Raw genomic sequence first — 19,591 nt, forward strand, 5'->3', positions numbered from 1 at the left:
GCCGTGAGAGTAAAAATCAGTAGGGGACAGGGTTTGGGCCATGGCAAGTACGGAGGGTTATACTGAGGGTATAATACTGCAGTGGTAGGTTAGGGTTCTGTCTCTGGTTGTTGGCCCCTACTTTGACATTTCTGAGGATCTGTGGAGGGGGTGAGAAGACAACAAAGAACGAGGGAGGAGACGGAGGGAGGGATGAGTGCAAAGCTTCTCCTCCAGCTATACCACTGTGCCGCTCGGAGAGTTCCCGTTCTGTGCTGTCAAGTTCTGAACAGAGAGAAAAAACATGAAGGAAAGTTAGACACTAGGGACAATCGGACCAAGAAAATCTATACACAACACTTCTGAGCGCAGGAAGATAAAAAGCTCCGAAGAAGAGAGGTGAAATCATCTCCAACTGCTGAGTCATTTCTTTAGCTTTAGAAGAGGTGCAGCCTGAAACATCCACGGGCGGATTACTGACCTGCGAGGGAAAACAACGTGCTTCCAGAATATTACTGAACTTATGAACCTGCCAAAACTCATAGTTTTACTGACAAAACAGTAATATTTTACTAACAACTAACAGCAAGTAGGACTGACTTTCATGGGAGAAATGATTCACTTAAGGAACTAAATATGAGACTTCACTTAAAAGGAGAATTCTGCAACGTAAAAATATTCATATATATTCATAATCCGATGTTTTTCCTAATGAAAGAGTTTACTGAAGACATACCGCCTTCCCCGGCCGTGCCCAGGTGCAGATGAGACCCTCTTGGCAGGCTGTGATGATGCAGTCGTCCATGAACACCAGGACGGTCAGCCTCTCATGTGCAATCTTCTTGCACACCAGTGGCTCCAGCAGCGGCACCTCATGCATGCGTGGGCACAGCGTGGTGCCCAGGACCTTGGCAGCGTCCAGCCGGTTGCTCCTCGGCGCCACGTTGATCTTATCGTTGCTTTTGCTGATGTTGCCCAGGCTGTGGTACCTCTTGTGCTCCTTCTCCACCCCGCCGCTGCAACCGGACTTGTCCGACTTGCGCTCCTGGAGTGACAGCGTGGCAAAGCGGCCGATGCTGAACGGGGTGGTGTTTCCTCCGCTGCTGCTCCCTCCCCCTCCTCCACCTCCCCCGCCGCCCTCCGAGGTGCCCTGGCCCTTGGAGGCATTTGCCACGGCGGGGTGGGGCAAAGAATTAGAGCGAGACAGGGAGCGAGGAAGTGGTAAGGGGAGCGTTGGTGGGTTGGAGGTGCCAGTGTTAGTGTTAGGCGGGTGATGGTGCCCCTCAACCCCTCCACTTCCTCCCCCACCTGAGGTGCTGTTGACCACGCCGCTGCCAGAGTTGGACAGCGAGGGTCCAAAAGTGTTAGTAAAGGCGCGAGACAGCGGCAGACGTGGGTATAACACATCATCTGTCAAGTCCCACAGACAGAACTGAGTGTCCTGCCCCACCGAGCCAAACCGGTACGTGACCGACGCCGAACCGCCACCTTTAGAGCTGTGCCGAGAAAGACGCGACAACGTGCTGCTTGTTCGGACCCGGCCAAAGTGCATGGAGTTATTTGGTGCCCCCTGGTGGAGGTCCTCCTCGCTGCCGCTAAGCTCCATAGGCTCCTCATCTTCAAGGGAAGTCGTGAAGGGGTCGAACGCCACCACATTGACCCAGGACTTGTGGCCGTGACCTCTTGCAACCACACGGCTTTCTGCAAATGACCAGACGGTAACCAGGTCATCCTCTCCGCCTGTGGCGAGATATTTCCCATCGGGGCTCCACGACACACACAGCAGTCCGCCAAAGTAGCTCTTCATCACCCCCTGTAGCTCCATCGAGTCGAAGTGGAAGACACGCAGGCAGCCGTCCTGGCCCACACACGCCACATGCACGCCATCCGGGGAGAAAGCAAACTCGTTGAGGCCTCCCTCACCGACGGCCCATCGTAACAACGGGTTGCGTGGCGTCTTGGTTTTGCAGGCGTACACAGCAAAGCCTTCGCCCTGCCGCAGGAGAGAGTACTGTGGGGCCGTGGTGCCACATGGGTGGTCCACGTTGTAGAGGTAGAGGTGGCCACTGGCATGGGACGCCAGAAACAGGTTCTCCGACTTGGGAAGCCATTTTAGACACGTCACCTTGGATTTGTCTATCAACCTCTGGAAAACAGGAAGGAGGTGGACGGAGGAAAGGTGAGGAAGAACAGGGAAGGAGAAGGAAAGGGAGGAGAGAAGGAGAGGGGGAGAGATTTTGAGAAAAATAGGAAAGAAGAGGAGATGGAAAGAATGGGTGAGTAAAAATAAAGATATTACAGATAATTTGATTCTAGATTTTATTGTGCCTTTATGTGGACACTGTGTAAAAGTCACCTCATTACCTAAATGTGCCATCGTAAAAAAAAAAATAAAGATTGCTGTGACTCTTGAGAGAATCACACGCAGAAAGGAAACATGGGAAAAGAGAGAAGGTCTGTAGAAACCAACAGAGACCACAAAACCAGGGGGTGGAAGACGAGGAAAGAAAAAGATTTAGAGGAGTAAATCCCAGGGAGGTGAACAGATTCAGGAGACACGCAAACACAAAGTCTGCATGCGGAAGTGCGCGCATACAACCCCAATCTCCTAAACTTAATTGGGAACCCCATTAAAGAGAATCCCATTAAACAGAAAGAGGCAGTTCAATAAAAGAATGTGAAAACAACAAGGCATGTTAGAGGGACAACGCTGAAAGCGGTGTCTGAATATCTAGGCTACGTCACAGCATCCAAACTAGGGCGAAAGAATTTATAGAAGAATGACAAATTATTTTTCCAAAATCACTTTCCCCAACACACACAGACAAATATAATAATACCTCCTCATTGAAGAGTTTACTGGTTTCCTTCTTGATGGGGTCGAGATACTGGACCTGTCCGGCTGAGAAGCCCACGATGAGAGCTACACTCTCTGCCGTGGCGGAGTACTGGTTGAAGTCATGACACGTCGGCTGAGTCCCCTTGTAGATTCTCTTGTCTATGGGCTTACTGAGGTCTACAGCCTGCAGACAGACAGATTGGAGAGAGATAACTATGATGCACGAGCAAGACAACAGCCAAGAAGAGTGAAGGGTTGCAAACTGAATTTCAGGGACGCTCAGAGGTCCTTAGAGGGGTTTCATTTGTCCCGCAGGGTTAATTTCAAAGCAAGCATCCACACTAAAACAATTTACCACAGTTAAAAACATCTGCTGACAATATATCTTACATTTCTAGGCCCATTTATAACTTGGTGATACACTATATTGCCAAAAGTATTCACTCACCCATCCAAATAATTGAAATCAGGTGTTCCAATCACTTCCATGGCCACAGGTGTATAAAATCATGCACCAAGGCATGCAGACTGTTTCTACAAACATTTGTGAAAGAATGGGTCGCTCTCAGGAGCTCAGTGAATTCCAGCGTGGTACTGTGATAGGATGCCACCTGTGCAACAAGTCCAGTCGTGAAATCTCCTCGCTCCTAAATATTCTACAGTCAACTGTCAGTGGTATTATAAGGAAGTGGAAGCGATTGGGAACGACAGCAACTCAACCACGAAGTGGTAGGCCACGTAAAATGACGGAGCGGGGTCAGCGGATGCTGAGGCGCATAGTGCGCAGAGGTCGCCAACTTTCTGCAGAGTCAATCGCTACAGACCTCCAAACTTCATGTGGCCTTCAGATTAGCTCAAGAACAGTGCGTAGAGAGCTTCATGGAATGGGTTTCCATGGCCGAGCAGCTGCATCCAAGCCATACATCACCAAGTGCAATGCAAAGCGTCGGATGCAGTGGTGTAAAGCACGCCGCCACTGGACTCTAGAGCAGTGGAGACGCGTTCTATGGAGTGACGAATCGCGCTTCACCATCTGGCGATCTGATGGACGAGTCTGGGTTTGGCGGTTGCCAGGAGAACGGTACTTGTCTGACTGCATTGTGCCAAGTGTAAAGTGTGGTGGAGGGGGGATTATGGTGTGGAGTTGTTTTTCAGGAGCTGGGCTTGGCCCCTTAGTTCCAGTGAAAGGAACTCTGAATGCTTCAGCATACCAAGAGATTCTGGACAATTCCATGCTCCCAACTTTGTGGGAACAGTTTGGGGATGGCCCCTTCCTGTTCCAACATGACTGTGCACCAGTGCACAAAGCAAGGTCCATAAAGACATGGATGAGAGAGTTTGGTGTGGATGAACTTGACTGGCCTGCACAGAGTCCTGACCTCAACCCGATAGAACACCTTTGGGATGAATTAGAGCAGAGACTGAGAGCCAGGCTTCTCGTCCAACATCAGTGTGTGACCTCACAAATGCGCTTCTGGAAGAATGGTCAAAAATTCCCATAAACACACTCCTAAACCTTGTGGAAAGCCTTCCCAGAAGAGTTGAAGCTGTTATAGCTGCAAAGGGTGGACCGACGTCATATTAAACCCTATGGATTAAGAATGGGATGTCACTTAAGTTCATATGCGAGTCAAGGCAGGTGAGCCAATACTTTTGGCAATATAGTGTATGTTTTTTCTTATTTTGACAAATGATCATCAAGTGTCTGTGACAAGAAGTCACATTGAGAGATTTCCACGGCAGCTACAGCAGAGCTTGATAGAAAAACATTTTTCATCTAATCAAAAGACCAACGGTAAACATCAGGTTCTGGTTTTAGGTGTCGGAATGAAGAAGCAAGGGTTTCTTTCTAGAGCAGCCATGTGCGCAGACAAACAATCATACAGGGAGAAATCTGTCAAACAAGATTCAGAGACGCTGAGGTTTCTTTTCACCAACAGTGGCCCCAAAAGACCAGAAGGCGACATGGCTGCAGGAGTACCTCTAGACTGGCAACACTCTTTCACGTGTGATTGGTCGCACAGACAGAACACCGAAAGGTCACAACTGATCTCTGAAGGTTTGCTGAAGTCATTCTGAATTATACTGTAGTCCTTCCTGTCAAGCACACACACACACACACACACACACACACACACATACAGTGGAGTCCAAAAGTCTGAGACCACTAGTCAAGATACTTCTATTTTGCATTTGTTTCGAATTACAAATGATAACATCAGCTTAACAATTTGAGTGAAAAGTTAAATCTTAAAAAATCTTAGTATTTGGTATGTCCCCCTTTTGCTTTAATGACAGCATGCACTCCAGCTAGCATGGACTCCACAAGTCTGTTTAATACCTGATGGCCCATGTTATCCCAGCAGGATTTGGCTTTCTGAGCCTTCGAGTGCCCCCATAAATGGTTCAATGGGGTTGAGGTCAGGTGACTTTGAAGGAAAGTCCATTGGTCTTTGGTCTTAAAGTAGCTCTTGCAAAGCTTTGAAGTCCACAAAGATGTAAACCAGAGGGTAAAGCCTGTCTCTGAAGAATGGAGTGATACTTGGTCAGGGTGCGGTCGATTCGGTGCAGGTGTCCAACTTCAGAGTAGGCAAAACACCCCCAGACTCGAATATTCCCACCACCACGTTTCACTCTTGGTTTGATATACTGCAGTGTCATTCTCTCTCCTGTTCGTCTCCTTACATACAGCCTTCTGTTCCTGCCATAAATCTCAAACTTGCATTCATCAGTAAATAGGACTTTTTCCACTCATCCACAGTAAAATGCAGGTATTTCTTACCCCCCCCCCAGTTAGAAACTGCTGCTCGTCCTCTGAGACCATGACAAGACAGCCTGCGTTTGACAGTATTTTAGCTGATTGGAGTCTTGCATTCTTTATTTAGCAAATTCTGTTACTTTTTTATCTCTCAGAGAACTAAGCTTGATGTATTGATCTTCTGATGGTGTGGTCACTTTTGGTCTGCCTGATCGTGCTTTGGATACAACTGATCCTGTTTCTGCAAAGCGCTTGAGTTCAATGCACTGCCCCCTTAGAAACCTTTTAGTCTAGCCGTGACTTGACACTGAGAAAGCCCCCCCCCCTTTACTCAGAATAACAATTTGACTTCTGACACTTTCACTTCGTTTGGAGGCCATGTTTCCCACAATCATAATGCGACTTAGTAAGCATTTTACATGTCATAACTTCTTGTGTTTTCAAATGTTTCTGAATCTGAAAATATTTGAGATTTTCAATGTGGTCTCAGACTTTTGGACCCCACTGTATGTTTCAGCAGTCTGTATCTTTCAAAGTTACACTCTCTTTAGTATAAAATTCCCTCGTTATGTTACTAGCCGTGGCCTGCCACAGCTCAGCACAGAAACACTGTTTATGTCAACAAAAAGAGGCAATTTCATTAGCTTACGATAAACCTGGAATACATTTATGCCGTGGATTCTTTATCATCTCTTCCACTGGAGGCACATGAGGAAGAGGTCTCTGAAGGGCCAGTGTGAACAGGAGGAATGATTCCAGCAAGCTACAACTGTTTTTATGTACATATGGGCATTAAGAGTGTTGTTTTAAGATTGATTTAATCCTTTAAATAAATGTGTGGTTTGGAGTCATCAATGACTTCTTCAGGGACATTTTGTGTGAAGAAACAGTTATATGTATCGTAGATGTCTAAAAATATTTTCAAACTAATTCAGCTGAAATTCACGACTGCAGAAGGCATCTTTTCCCTTTTGACCTGCAAATCAATAAATAAATGTTCACTGGGAAGTTTACGAAAAGTAGCAACACTAAAAAAGTAATTTATTTGTTTGATATTAGAGATGCAGCACATCGGTATCGGCACCAATGCTGACCTGCTTAAGCAGATTGGGTATTGACCAGACGAGATCAATCCACATTAAATACAGTTTCTTTGCCAATGTCATTTTTTAGTTCGGTGTCACCCGGTCGGCCACAGAAATCCCTGATACATAATCATGCCTCATATATCACTACATGCCAGCCAGGCATGGGATCAGGACTTGGCACTGGCACATAGTTTCGATATCAGAGTCAGTATCAAGGCAGGAAGAATCTTATCTGTGCGTCCCCTCTGATTATATGTAAATGTGCCGGAGGATGAACTTTACCTCTGATTTCACAGTTAAATCGCTCACTGTGTTGGCAGCTGGGAAGACCTCTTGAGGTTCCTTGACATTTGTTTTGAGAATGTGGAGTATAATTTACTACATGTTATGTTGCTTATATACACACACATATTGACTAAATGCTGAACGTACAGCATATTGATGGTGACATGTACCTTCAGTCTGTTGTACGTCTTACTGTCACTTGATTGTGACGTGATTTCCTGCAGAAACCATGTGAGTCAGTGAGAACTGCATAAACCAAATGAGCCATCCACACATATCTGCATCCGTCATGAAGACACAACTTACGGGCAAATGAACTTACATGTTGCATCCATTATGACCCGGAAAAGATGATGATGATGAAATGATGACTGTTAAAAAGGTGTGACTGACGGTGTGCAGTGAAAGAGAAGCCCTGACGATTCATAATGTAGTCAGTTCCCACATTGATCTGTGCCAGGTTAGAAGAGGAGAAGCTTTTTTACGTTTGTCCTCCAGTTCCTCCTAAATGGGTTATTAGCATTCCTCATTAAGAGGCAAGTGGTGCAGAGCAAAATCAGCTGTCTAGAAAGTCCTTGGTGAATGCTAGCAATGCTAAAAACAAGCTCAGTGAGGAGAAGCTGGAGGACAAATGCAGACACAATGTCAGATTTCTGTCATGTAATAAATATATGTTTTTGCAGTCGTGCTGTTATCTGATTTTCACGCTGAATTCCGACTCTTAATATCAGTACATCATCTCCTCCATGAGGGGACAAGGCGGACAGCAGAGCCCGAGCGATGCAGTGTGAGAGCTAGAAAGGGGTTTCAGTTTTAAAATCAACAGTTTCTTGTCTTTGGAAACCATCTGCTGGGAACGGATTCCCCTGGCAATGCCCCTCTTCCACATGAGTACGTTTGCAGCAACCTCAAGCGAGCAAATTAAAATTCAAAACACAGTAACAGAGGAAGCAGCTTCGGTTCACACGGTTCCAAGCGAGGACGCAGTGAATGGTGCTGTCACAGGCTTCCTGGCTGTTTCCTGCTGGTGTAGTAACGCTGTCGCCCTCCTGTAGCGTCCGCTGACTCCGTCCGACATCCGCCTGCACGGTGCACCATTCACTCTCCGTTCAGCCAAATTATCAGCCACTCCATTTTGCATTGCATAACAAATAGAAATGTAAAGTGTGCATGTAGCACTAGCCGCCGGAGAGGCTCCGTTTAAAAAAAAAAAAGATGACGAAATACGAGCTAACGGAGCAGGCTAGCATGCTAGGCTAAGCCTGGCTATCCAATCTGTCATTCCGGCCAAGAGCGGAGGCAAGAGCAGGCTCACCTTCTTGATGTTGGTGTAGGTGTAGAAATACAGCTCCCTGCCGATGTTGAAGCACACGCGCTCCGACTCCTCGCTCGGGTCCTCGGGCTGCAGCTTGACCATAGAGACCCGGACCGGCGGCAGGAAGCCCGCCGGAGAGGAGTTGGCTGCGGCATTGGACGAGGAGGAGGCGGCGGCAGCGGCAGCCCCGGGCCCCTGCAGCAGCCCGACCCCTCCGCCGGGTATCGGACCGGGTCCAGCCCCTGGGCCCAGCGTGGCTCCGGCGGACGGACCCCGCGGCAGCCCGCCCCGCTGCTGCGAGTCCGAGAGGGTGAGCAGCTTGTAGAAGCCCTCTCTGGTCCGGAACTGGGATTTAATCTCATTGATATCCTTCAGAGCGCCGCCATCTCCGGCCATTTTTAGTACAAACAAGCCGCACAGGAAACTGAGATTTTGACCTGGAAATAATAAAACTACAATAAAAAAAAGTACTAGAATAGAAATGAGAGAGGCGAAGGCGAGCAGCAGCAGCCGAGCTCAGCTAGGCCGACCAGCACACCCGGTCTGCTCCAGAGCATTTTACACCACTACCGGCGACCATACCGCTGCTACCTGATAAATAAAGCCCGAGCGAATGCCCTTCTGAGCCGGTGTAAGCATCATCCTCGACCGGGTCTCTGCCTCCCTTCATCCAGCGTGCGTAAAGTACGTGGGATGATGCGTCGGCTGCTGCTACTTGCCCGGCCTGGCACTGCGCACTGCCTCTAATGTGTCGGGGGGTAAAGAGAGGGCATCCGGCTCTGGACGGCTTGCTTCATTTGCCCCTCATTTAACCTCCCAGTGACACCCGACAGGTCCACCCTAACGAGGTGGCGTAGAATGAAGGGTGCTACTAGTCCCGCCCTCGTGAAAAAACAATGTTTGCCTTCCGGACGTAAAGTTCCACTTTATTTGAAAAGCAACACAGAAGACCTCAGGGGCCTTTTTATGGAGAGAAATTAGTGCCACCAGAGAGACGGCTTCTTTTGAAATCTGACACTGCCATGCTCATTCTGAAATGTTGAATATTAAACAGAAAATTACTTTCATGAATAAATTAATTCAAATTAAGGATTTGGAATGCGCAATCTGCAGTGGCTTGAAAACAGATGCAAATGTTATTGACTGTATGTGTTTGCTATAAATTCAAAGTTGTTGTTTCCCAACACCATCATGCCGCTATATTTGTCTTCAGAGGGTTGAACTGGGTTCATTTATTATGAAATGCTTTGTTTTACATTCAGCAGCTCAACATCTGCATGACATATTCTTTTGCAGATCTAATACAATCTGTGCCGGTAGTAATCTCTATGGATCAGTTAGGTAGAAAATAATTCACTGCTGTAGGGCTTTGAGTAAAATATTATACATCATCTCCTTTATAGCAACACATGCACACATTAAGACACACACACACACACACACACACCTACTCACACCACCTATACACACTAACAGGGATTCACTTAATTAACTTTCACCTTTCAGTAACTAACTGATTTGCCGCCTTTCCCCTCCAAGATCAATACAGTTCACCACATCTTGTGTTAATTCACTTTATTACAGTGTAACAGCAGTAAGAAGTGTGTATCTTCAATCCAACACTGACATACAAACTCAGGTTATAAAACATGAGCTTGCGCTGCTATGCTCCAGTCCTTTATGTTTATATGTGGCATCTTCGGGAAGCCATATGTTTCAGACCCTGCAGGCGACTGCTGCTGTGATCAGTGAATACTGAGGCAGAAGAAAGTAGATAGTCCTCTTTAGTGTCAGAGGAGGACCTTCCTTCACTATTTATTTTCTCAGTCGTCTGGATTGTTCTGGGTCTCACAAACCAAGATGAAATTAGCATAAATAAGAGCAGACTCCCCCAGATTGAGGGATAAAGGCTACAACACATCAATCATCTTAGGTCAGTATGAATCTGCAACATCCTGCCACCATTTCCTTCTGACATATCTCCTCTCCTCCCATTAGAAATTAAAACACTGTGGCTGTGACGCATCCATGCCCCTCAAACTTAATGATGACAGATGAAAGTCCTGGGAAGAGGCATTCATATAGAAGTGGAGTTGGGAGTTTCCCATCATGCCCTATGCCAGCGGGCAGGAGAGTCAGGGCAGAATGACGTAGTTCTCAGCAATTTCCAGGACATACAGGTTGGACAGCCCCGTCTGGTCCTCGATCAGACGCGTCTCCAAGACGACCATCCTGCAGTGAGAAGGTCAGGGAGGTGAACATCCACAAAACACAAATTTTTCTTACATCTAGCTTGAAAAGCAGACTACAACTCTTTATCATGTCAGACAGTTCCTACGTGTTAAAACGGTCGTTTTAACCTCTTTGGTCCAGACTGAAATATCTCAACAGCTATATAATGGATGTCCATGAAATTTGGTACACACATTCATGTTCCCCTCAGGTTGAATTATAAAAACTTTGGTGATCGTATGATTTCATCTGGTCAAAATTCTAATTTGTCCAATACTTTGGTTTATGACCAAATACCCGCAAAACTATACTGGGTTTAGTCCTAATTTGCAATTGTTAGCATGCTAACGCACTAAACTATGATTGTGAATACGGTAAACATTATTCATACTTAACATTAGCATGTTAACATTGTCATTGTGAGCATGTTAGCATGTAGCTCGAAGCACCGCTGTGCCTAAGTACAGCCTCAGAGCTGCCAGCTGAAGACTCACTCTTGTTGGACTCGAGTCTTTCTTGGGAAGAATTCTCTCTGCCACACAGTTTTTATTCCCCAATTGTTTGTAATAAACAGAAGCTGAGCTGATTAGTTGGCAGTAGCAATAAAAACCACCATGTCAAACAAACAAAAGGGCGCCAGCCACAGAAACTTTTTTATCAACAGAAAATCTCAGCAACCAGACATTAAAGATGTGTTCTACCTGTCTGACTGCACCAGTTTGTAGATCTTCCTGGGGTCGGTGGTTTCCTCCAGCACCTCTGTGAAACCTTGTCTTCTCCTTTGCCAGCCGTGACGCCATACTGCTAACAGCGTGTCCTCAAAATACACTGGACAGACAGATGGACAGACAGAGTCAATGCTGAGCTCTAACGATCTACAATATTAACGGTCACTGATTTGTCACTAGATGTTCTCACCTATAGACTCAACGTCATGAGAGAAGGTGGTCTCATGTGGCAGATGCCTGTTGCTCTTCAACTCCCCCTCCAGACCAACTATATGTACTGACTCTGTGGAGGAGAGAGGCTCAGTGTTAGAAAACCACCAGCTACATCAGTGTGGAAGCAGCCAGAACATGGACAAAACATAATGTAGAGTTTACACGCCATTATATATCCCATCATCAACACCTGAACTTAACAACCTCTGAACATACATCATTTCTCAACCACACTGCTTCTGCCCATGACTGTGGTGGGATCCATAGCTGCACAGCCTTTATCTGACTTCTTGTAGTACCATTAGGGATGCTTTCTTGACATCAAACAAAACCCTCAAACCCTTGACAATGTGGAAGGAAAATTACCCTCTTACCTTGTTACCTAATTGTCGATAGCACAACAAACACCAAACAAAATTACACTTTTTGGTATTTTCCGTTATCAAAATCCCATTAATGTACAAAACTGCAATTCCTTTAGGATTATTTGTACATGCACAAGAAGCTGCTGCAAAAATTGGAGTAATTTCCAGTAATACCATAATAGATACAGTACCATAATACCATGTTATACTGTGCCATAACAGGGCGGGTGTTATGTCCAATATGTGGACACATAATATAAACACTGCTACAATCTAAAGCAACCCAACACATTGTCCATGAAACAAAGGGTCTCTTTGTGAAGCTGACAATGTTCAGTGTGACAAAGTGGTGTTGATTGAACTCTGAGGCCATATTTGGTAATGTTGTGTATTGGAATTCATCAATAATGTAGAGATATTTGTGTTGTTATTTGCGTCTCTGTATAATGTATACTGTTGTATTACTTACTTTCTACGAGGATGAGCAGTGAGCTACTGTCCAACTGGTTTACTTGAACTACATGTGGGCAAGGTTTCTCTGTAGGAACACACAGACACCACAACACCGCCATCAACAACAGCAAAAACGTCAAACGTAAAATGCAGAAAGTTTACTGGGAATTCAGATGATGGTGTTGTGTTTGCAGATCTTTCTATTGTAACATCTCAATAATGCAGTATCAACCCACCCAGGCCAGAGTTGGTGAACCAGGATGTGTTGGAGTTGAGGTTGATGTATTCTACAGTGACTGGCAGGTTGGGGCTGGACCCCCGAGAGGCACCGATACACACCAGCGGGTACTCCTGCTGGGGCACCACCACCATCTCAAACACCCGCACAGGGTTGGGCAGGGGGAAGTCAAAGTGCTGCAAGCATGAAAGAGGAAAGGTGTAAGTCAAGAGTTTGATCTCCTTTTATATTTAGCTTTACACAGGGCAGCAAACAAAGCAGAGAAGTGTTTTGTTCAAGGGCACTTAAACCTGCAACCTTTTAGCCACAGCATGTGTGAACGAGGGCACCAATGAGTCTATTCTCAAAACTATAACCATTTTATGGTCAAAGGTCTTAAGCTAACTCGTAAATGTAATAGTGACCATAAAATGCTTCATTTCCCTGGCAGCAGTCATTTTATTAGCTGCAGTCAGTGTTGTTACCAATAAAATGGTAAAAACTGAAAGACAGACAAGTGAAAGAAGAAAAGCCCATGGCATCACACTGCATCATCTCAACCTGCACATTTTTTGTTGTATTTTCATAATGAATAAAATATATAATTTTCCTTCATCACTGTATGTTATACTGTTCCTTTTTTCTCGCTCTTTTAATATAAGACCTTCTATGCGAGATGCAGCAAACGTGTGAACTTTACAGGAGGAGAAAATGACTGAAATATAGTAATACTACTGAATAATCCAAAGTTTTATACACGTACCTTGATGAGCATGAACTTGTGCATGGGCTCGTACCACTGCAGCAGCACTACGCTGGACTCCAGAGCGCAGCACAGGAACACACAGCCTCGCTGCGCGTTATCTGCTACAGGAGACCAGACAATACAAGTCTGGTTATTTCTCTGAACCAATCAGCACTGTAAAAGTCTCTACTGTACAGGAATCTGCCTAATGTAGTTTAATCCTCTACTAACCACTAGCATGCAGCTAATTTGGTCTCAAACAGAGCCAAAAGTCATTTAAAGAGAAGCAGAGAGGTGTAGGAATGTAGAAACCACACCAACTATCCAACTACAGCTGAACACACACACACGCACACTATTGCAGTGCAGGGAATTAATGGCCAAATTTAATATGTATAATAACTGTCTCGGCACAGACATATAAACTATCAAACATGATTTCTTTTGTTGCATTTTGCCTCACCAACAGAGCAGGTCTTGCAGCCTTTGGTATCAGGTATTTTACACGTCACTGCACATTTCCTGAAGACAAAATAGATAATATAGTTTTTAATTGGCACGAGGAGATGTGGTGCTTTGAGACAAAATGTTCACATGCAGAGAGAGTCCAGTGTTACCTTGGTAACAGTCTGTGAGTTGGCAAGGCAACCATCCTCTGGTCTTTCCGAGCCTGTTCATACAACTCCTTCAGTGAATGGGAGTGTAGCTGCGATGATTTGCCTGTGAAAACAGAATCCGACGCAGTTTGAAAGTTCATCTTATTTAACCACAGACAGATCAAACACTCACATTCATAACTACGGCCAGTTTAGAGACTCCAAACCACCTGACCTGCTACTACATCCATGCGAATGTGCAGAGAACATGCAAACATGCTAACCACTGACCCACCCAGTTTGAGCATCACTTGTATGTAGATTAGGTCACTTGCCTGCTGACTGTCAAACATCTTGAATATTATGATGGACAAAGGAAGACTAATATGACCAATTGAAGAATAGTTATATTTTCTATCCAGGTTTTTAGCAGTTTCCTCTTCGCTAACTTCTGCGAAAACATTCTGACTCCAACCATTGATGTTTAACTCAACAAAGTACAATATTTCTGCCACCTAGAAATGTTTGTGTTGCTAAAATTACAATCTGTTGATAGATCGTGAAAGTTGAATAAAAGCCAACACATGGAGGTTGTTAGAAGTTACAGCAGAAAGAGAATCAGAAATCATTTGAGCTGTTAATTAAAACATGTCCCTGTGCTCCTCAATATGTCCTTTACACTAAAAATCCCAGTGAGACTTCTAAGTGTCTTATCTTTTTTCAGGAAGCTGACAGGGCATAGTTCTAGTTCTCATAACACTTTTATTTTACCTGATACAGACATGAGGATGCTATTGATGGTGTAGACCCAGGTACACTTCCCCGGATACAACTGAAAGAGAAAGAGAAGACGTCCATTCATTCACTGCCTCTTTATTGCTCCAGTGTCTCTTTCAAAACCACTTAAATCACTTTTGAAGCAACAGGGTGATTTATTCTTAGTCTGTCGGATTCATCTTAAATGTTTTGCTCTGGCATTTACATCACAGTAACCATAGGAACAAAATGTTGCCAAAACAACGATACCAGTAGCTAAACCAGACCCCTTTTGCCTCAGTAAACCCACCTGTTGTTTCCAACTAAAAGTTTGTAAAACACTGATCGGCACTGTTGTAATTAGATTAAGGTCCTACCAGCTCCATCGTGGCCTCTGAGGCGTTGAGGTTCAGGGTGTAGATTCCTTCCTCTGCCCCCAGGATCAGATGCTGGTCTGAGGGAGAGACAGGAAAAACCCGCTGGTCAGTTTAATAAGATGAGAGAAAGCAGAGCATTTACTGTGTGCTTTACTTGGTGATGCAACCTTTGGTAGCTGGGTTTTCCCAGGTCGTGGAGCAGTTTATCTTAAGAGGGCAGCCATGGAAGATCTTTTTAAAGTAGACCTGGAGAGAGAGGGGATTATTCAAATTAGTCATTCTGTCCTCTCTACAGTAGTTTATATACTGTAAGTGACATCATTTCAAGCCACTACATGAAGTCTCATACCAGAATGATGCCTCCTGTTTAAATGGTAAAGGTCAATGAGGTGAACTTATAACTTAAAACTGAGGTTATTATCAGTTTTAAGGCCACAGGCTTGTGACATTTAGAGAAGGAAATGACATGTAAACATAGACACTGCAGACTCCCAAACACCCAAACTACACTTCATGTATACAAATACACAATATTTCTATATTTATAGACAGAGTAAATGGATGTGATCATTTGTGCAACTGTATTAGTAGTTGTGAATGTGAACTTTCTCATTTTTATTCTTCTATTCCTCATCTTATATCATTTATTATTCACCAAATGTAGTTGAGAAAAAGTAAGAAAGCAACATTTAAACTAAAAATCACTGAAAGAGGTATCATAATAAGAAACATTTGGGTTTTAATATTTAAAAGGAGTGAAATTACACAATAGTTTTGTCTGTTGGGGCTCAGAAATGCAAGATCCAACCTCATAATGTTAAACTCAAGATATTATAATAAATATGGAACCTCCTGCTGAATTTAAATCGTTGATAGTTTTTCTTGGGTTTAGACACTGCACACACACGTGGAACATCAAACACCACAACACATCTCAGACACTCAGCAGCAGAGTTGATATGAAGGGAGGAGAACTTCGCAGAAACTCACAGGAGGTTTCTTCATGACGGGACTGGCACACTCCGCGGGGTCCTGGGAACCAGGTCAGGACGCATTGTGAAGGAGAGAAGATGTGGATAATCGAAAAGGAAATGGAAACACGCTCCTCCTATCTACAGCTGAATATTAGCTTCTGTAAATATTAACCATAAACTGAACATATCATTCCTGTTGCCATTTCTGTTCTGTTCACCATTCTGTGTCTTCTTATAATAGCAGGTTGTGTACAGGTACTCTTAGAAACAGTGTTACAAGTACAAAAAAAGGAAAATTAAATCTCATTTTTCACCTTTGATGGGAGTTGCCGTCTGCGTATGCCTTTAGGGGGGAGCTCAGGCGGAAGGAGGTCTGCCGAGTTGTTATTCAACCGGATGGGGAAGGACGCAGGGTCTGCATCACACACACACACACAATAAGAAACTGTGTGATATAATTCGCACTGCACTCATATGAAAAGGCACATGTATTTTCGCAGCTGCTAAAAAACGATTTTAAACTGATTATAGGCCTTTTGTTTCTGCAAGTTCTGTGGATGAAACTGGACAAACTAAGCCCTGAAACATTTCACATGAAACAAAACGCATTGTTGAATACTGGTTTAAATACACAAAGATGCCATCCTGACTGCCTTTGGAACATTTAGTCAGTTCAGTCCATGTGGAGGATACAGCATGTGTACAACATTTGGTTCAAACCATGTATCAGACTAAAGGCGTTTGAACATTATTAGAGCGCCATGTTTGAACTGAAAGGATATAAAACAGAGATGCTCATGCTCAGTGCTGGTAGAGGATCAAACTCAACAAATATTTATAATCAACTATACTTTAAGGTTTGCTGTTATTGCGAAAACATTGTAAATACGGCATAAAAGCAAAGACACATTCAAGTTCACTGCTATATTGTGTATATTAGCATTTAACACATTTACAATATAAAAGGTGAGGCAGCTGACCTGAGTGTCGTGAAGATCGTGGTTGGGGCGTAGGTCGGACATGCGTTCCACTGGAGGTCCTGAGGAGAGGAGTGGGGGCATACAGGGTGCAGGGTTTCCTTGCCCGTTCATCTTCCCCCGCCATGCTTTCCTCTGAGCTGGTCCTGGCTTTGGGCTGCACACACGGAAACACACCGACATGAAACAGTGTTTCTGAATGTCTTCTGCATTTACATTTTAAATAGCTTAAACTGCCAACAACAATTTAAAAGGAGGAAGAGGTTTGATGTGTTCCAGGGCTCACGAGCTGACGTGTGATGTGTGACCCACACTGTGCAACTGTTGTTTTGACTTCCTCTGCAGATGTATTAGTACATGCAATCAATCAGTCATGCAGGACTTCTTCTATCCTCACACAATTTTCATCAAACAGTGGTTTAGTTGTGAAAAGTAATGTGATAAAATATGCAAATTATTAACTGAGTAATGCTTTCTAGTTAACACAATAAGCTACTAATTAATAGTAAAGTAGCATTGCTAATGAATATTCAATACTAAAACAATATGAATAACAAATTTAAGCAATAATTGTTAACACCTTACATTTCAAATTCTAGTCTGTACATGAACGTGATGAAAGCCATTACAATGTGATTATCATTATATTAACAGGTAATAACTGTTTTAATCAATGTTTTCTTTTATGTAAATAGGACATAAAAACAGTTCTGAGAAGGCTTTGGCTCTGTGACTGTAACAAACACACATATAAAACCATGTTATTTGTTCCCTGTCCACTCAATAATCACCTTTGGAGGAAGAGGAGGAGGAGTTTCATCTGCTGGCATTATGAGGCTGTTGGCAGAGAGAGAGAGAGAGAGTTGCTTCAGTCTGGTGTGTTAATGATGCAAATACACATTAATACAGACGTGAGTTTGTGTTTGCTCAGCTAACCTGGTGGCTTGCATTGTAGGGCTGAAGTGGACAAAAGACAGAGAGAAAGTGTCAATGCAACCCATAGACATTCCTGCACATGATCGACTGTATATGAAGAGAAAAACCTGAGGAAATGACTGCTGGCAATAAAGTCAAACATGCTATTAAAAATGTTTCATACCATCATCTGTGTTTGTAAAGTATTAACTCATAACATGTTTTGGAATTAATCTTTATATTATGTATATTATGTAATCTTATATTTCTTACATATCCACATCATCATAGTCATCGTCTGAGTCCGTGTCCTGATCCCTGAGATAGAAAGAGAAAAGAGAGGTTCAATATTTGACTCAGATATTGCGGGTGTTAATGGAAGTCCATGTCTGTGACTGAGCGTTGTGTTACCTCACTGGACTCTTGCTGCTGCCGGTTGATCTCAGTGAAGGCCTTAACTGTAAAGAACACATGAAATTACCAATAATTGTACTCAATGAGTACAGACTTACAGATGTGTGAAAACAAGTTAAGAGGGAGAAACTAGAAAAGACACAAATTCCCATCCACACTCCTCCACTTGTTGAGTGGAATTCATATTATTGCTCCTCTTATGATAAATCGTAAATATAGACTGTGTGCTGATGCTTGGAAAGATCCTAATTAAATCCCCCACTGAAAACTAATGAGAAGCCCCGAAAGCAAAGTCTCTGATGAGCCCTGTAGTTCTTGTTGACATTTAAAGGACGTAACACATGAGGATATTTGGTTTACTACTGTGTGTTTGTCCCAAATCAGCAATGTTGACGTTTGACATATTGTGAAAATAAAAATATTTACTTTGCAATACTAACAGGGAAGCTGGACGCTAGCTGTGTCCTCTACATACTTTACTGAGTGTACTATGTGTATGTGCAGTATTTATGTAATGTATGTATATGAATATACTCCATATATACATATGTACATACTAATACATATACACGTACAGTACAAGTTTTTATCCATGTATGTATTTTACAATGTGTACATGTGCATGTGCTCTATGTATGTACTGTATGCATGTAACTATGTATTTATGAAAGTATGTTCAGTATGTACTGTGTTCATACATGCATACTGAACATACAGTACAAATATATACATGTATGTTTGTACTATATGTGTATTTTGTGTGCATCTGTATGTACATAGATACATAAAAATAAGTTATTTGTAAGTATGTAAAGTACATATCATGCATGTATGTACTGTATGTACCTATGTGTGTATATGCAAAATTCAGTATAAATAGATGCACTGTGTATACAGTGTATGTTTGTATGTGTGTCTAAGAAGTCCTACTACTGACATTAAATGTGTCAGTTGCTTACCGTTGCGTCCGGTGATTCTTTCTTCACAGGCCTCCGAGTGTAGATCTGTTCCACTGAGCAACCACAAGTAAACAGATTTAACACACGGACACTTTTCATGTTATTTCACCAGCGTTATTATCGTCCCATAAATACAGAGAAACAGGGATGAAATAAATGCAGGACGAGTGAAATGATGCGACCGCTGGAATATTCAAACATCTTCGGTAATACTGGCAGTTTAAATGGAGATGAAGTGCCGTGAAGAGAAGTAATGGCCAAGAAAAGGATTCATTAAGGCCAGTGAGCACAGGTGAAGGGGAACATCATCCTCTCTCTTTTACTATTAGGAGTTTGTGTTGCTGTAAACATCTTATGTACTGTATATGCTGTATGCATGTGCATAAATAAATTACCCTGACCCTTA

At 43.6% G+C, this 19,591-nt stretch overlaps 2 protein-coding genes across 4 annotated transcripts in view; both read right to left on the bottom strand.

Annotated features, from left to right (window-relative positions):
• Nucleotides 1-216: 216 nt before the first annotated feature.
• On the bottom strand, nt 217-8,669 carry LOC139285176 (WD repeat-containing protein 20). 3 transcript variants are annotated; one of them, XM_070905667.1, is made up of 6 exons: nt 8,537-8,669; nt 8,265-8,410; nt 2,820-3,002; nt 1,135-2,125; nt 716-1,089; nt 217-264 (listed from the first exon to the last, which is right to left on the bottom strand). In XM_070905667.1, the coding sequence occupies exons 1-6, from the start codon at nt 8,658-8,660 to the stop codon at nt 217-219; spliced, it is 1,866 nt and encodes a 621-aa protein (XP_070761768.1). In that variant the 5' UTR covers nt 8,661-8,669. The 3 variants fall into 3 exon arrangements, with proteins under 3 accessions (XP_070761768.1, XP_070761767.1, XP_070761766.1); XM_070905666.1 differs by having other exon boundaries at nt 716-2,125; XM_070905665.1 differs by having other exon boundaries at nt 716-2,125; nt 8,265-8,660.
• Nucleotides 8,670-9,824: 1,155 nt separating this feature from the next.
• The window catches only part of LOC139285830 (mitogen-activated protein kinase kinase kinase kinase 5-like), a 29,245-nt gene continuing 19,478 nt past the window's right edge, over nt 9,825-19,591 (bottom strand). The window contains exons 14-32 of the mRNA XM_070906495.1: nt 19,186-19,238; nt 18,224-18,270; nt 18,086-18,130; nt 17,834-17,854; nt 17,689-17,734; nt 16,901-17,054; nt 16,235-16,335; nt 15,937-15,978; nt 15,114-15,192; nt 14,947-15,023; nt 14,585-14,645; nt 13,835-13,937; nt 13,681-13,739; nt 13,236-13,339; nt 12,492-12,669; nt 12,272-12,340; nt 11,415-11,507; nt 11,198-11,324; nt 9,825-10,496 (exon numbers count right to left, since the gene is read on the bottom strand). Coding sequence (XP_070762596.1) covers nt 10,400-10,496; nt 11,198-11,324; nt 11,415-11,507; nt 12,272-12,340; nt 12,492-12,669; nt 13,236-13,339; nt 13,681-13,739; nt 13,835-13,937; nt 14,585-14,645; nt 14,947-15,023; nt 15,114-15,192; nt 15,937-15,978; nt 16,235-16,335; nt 16,901-17,054; nt 17,689-17,734; nt 17,834-17,854; nt 18,086-18,130; nt 18,224-18,270; nt 19,186-19,238 — 1,556 coding nt within the window. The 3' untranslated portion in view covers nt 9,825-10,399. The remainder of the gene's footprint in view (nt 10,497-11,197; nt 11,325-11,414; nt 11,508-12,271; nt 12,341-12,491; nt 12,670-13,235; nt 13,340-13,680; nt 13,740-13,834; nt 13,938-14,584; nt 14,646-14,946; nt 15,024-15,113; nt 15,193-15,936; nt 15,979-16,234; nt 16,336-16,900; nt 17,055-17,688; nt 17,735-17,833; nt 17,855-18,085; nt 18,131-18,223; nt 18,271-19,185; nt 19,239-19,591) is intronic.

The sequence above is a fragment of the Enoplosus armatus genome, chromosome 5, assembly GCF_043641665.1.
Source record: "Enoplosus armatus isolate fEnoArm2 chromosome 5, fEnoArm2.hap1, whole genome shotgun sequence".
Lineage (NCBI taxonomy): Eukaryota > Metazoa > Chordata > Actinopteri > Centrarchiformes > Enoplosidae > Enoplosus > Enoplosus armatus.

What these genes read in the sequence shown, in the direction of transcription:
- LOC139285176 (XM_070905665.1), bottom strand. Translation starts at nt 8,660, where the DNA reads ATGGCCGGAGATGGCGGCGCTCTGAAGGATATCAATGAGATTAAATCC. An exon ending in CCTACACCAACATCAAGAAG is followed by an intron (nt 3,003 to 8,264) that starts GTGAGCCTGCTC and finishes GTCTGTCTGCAG; the next exon opens with GCTGTAGACCTCAGTAAGCC. An exon ending in GTAAACTCTTCAATGAGGAG is followed by an intron (nt 2,126 to 2,819) that starts GTATTATTATAT and finishes CCTGTTTTCCAG; the next exon opens with AGGTTGATAGACAAATCCAA.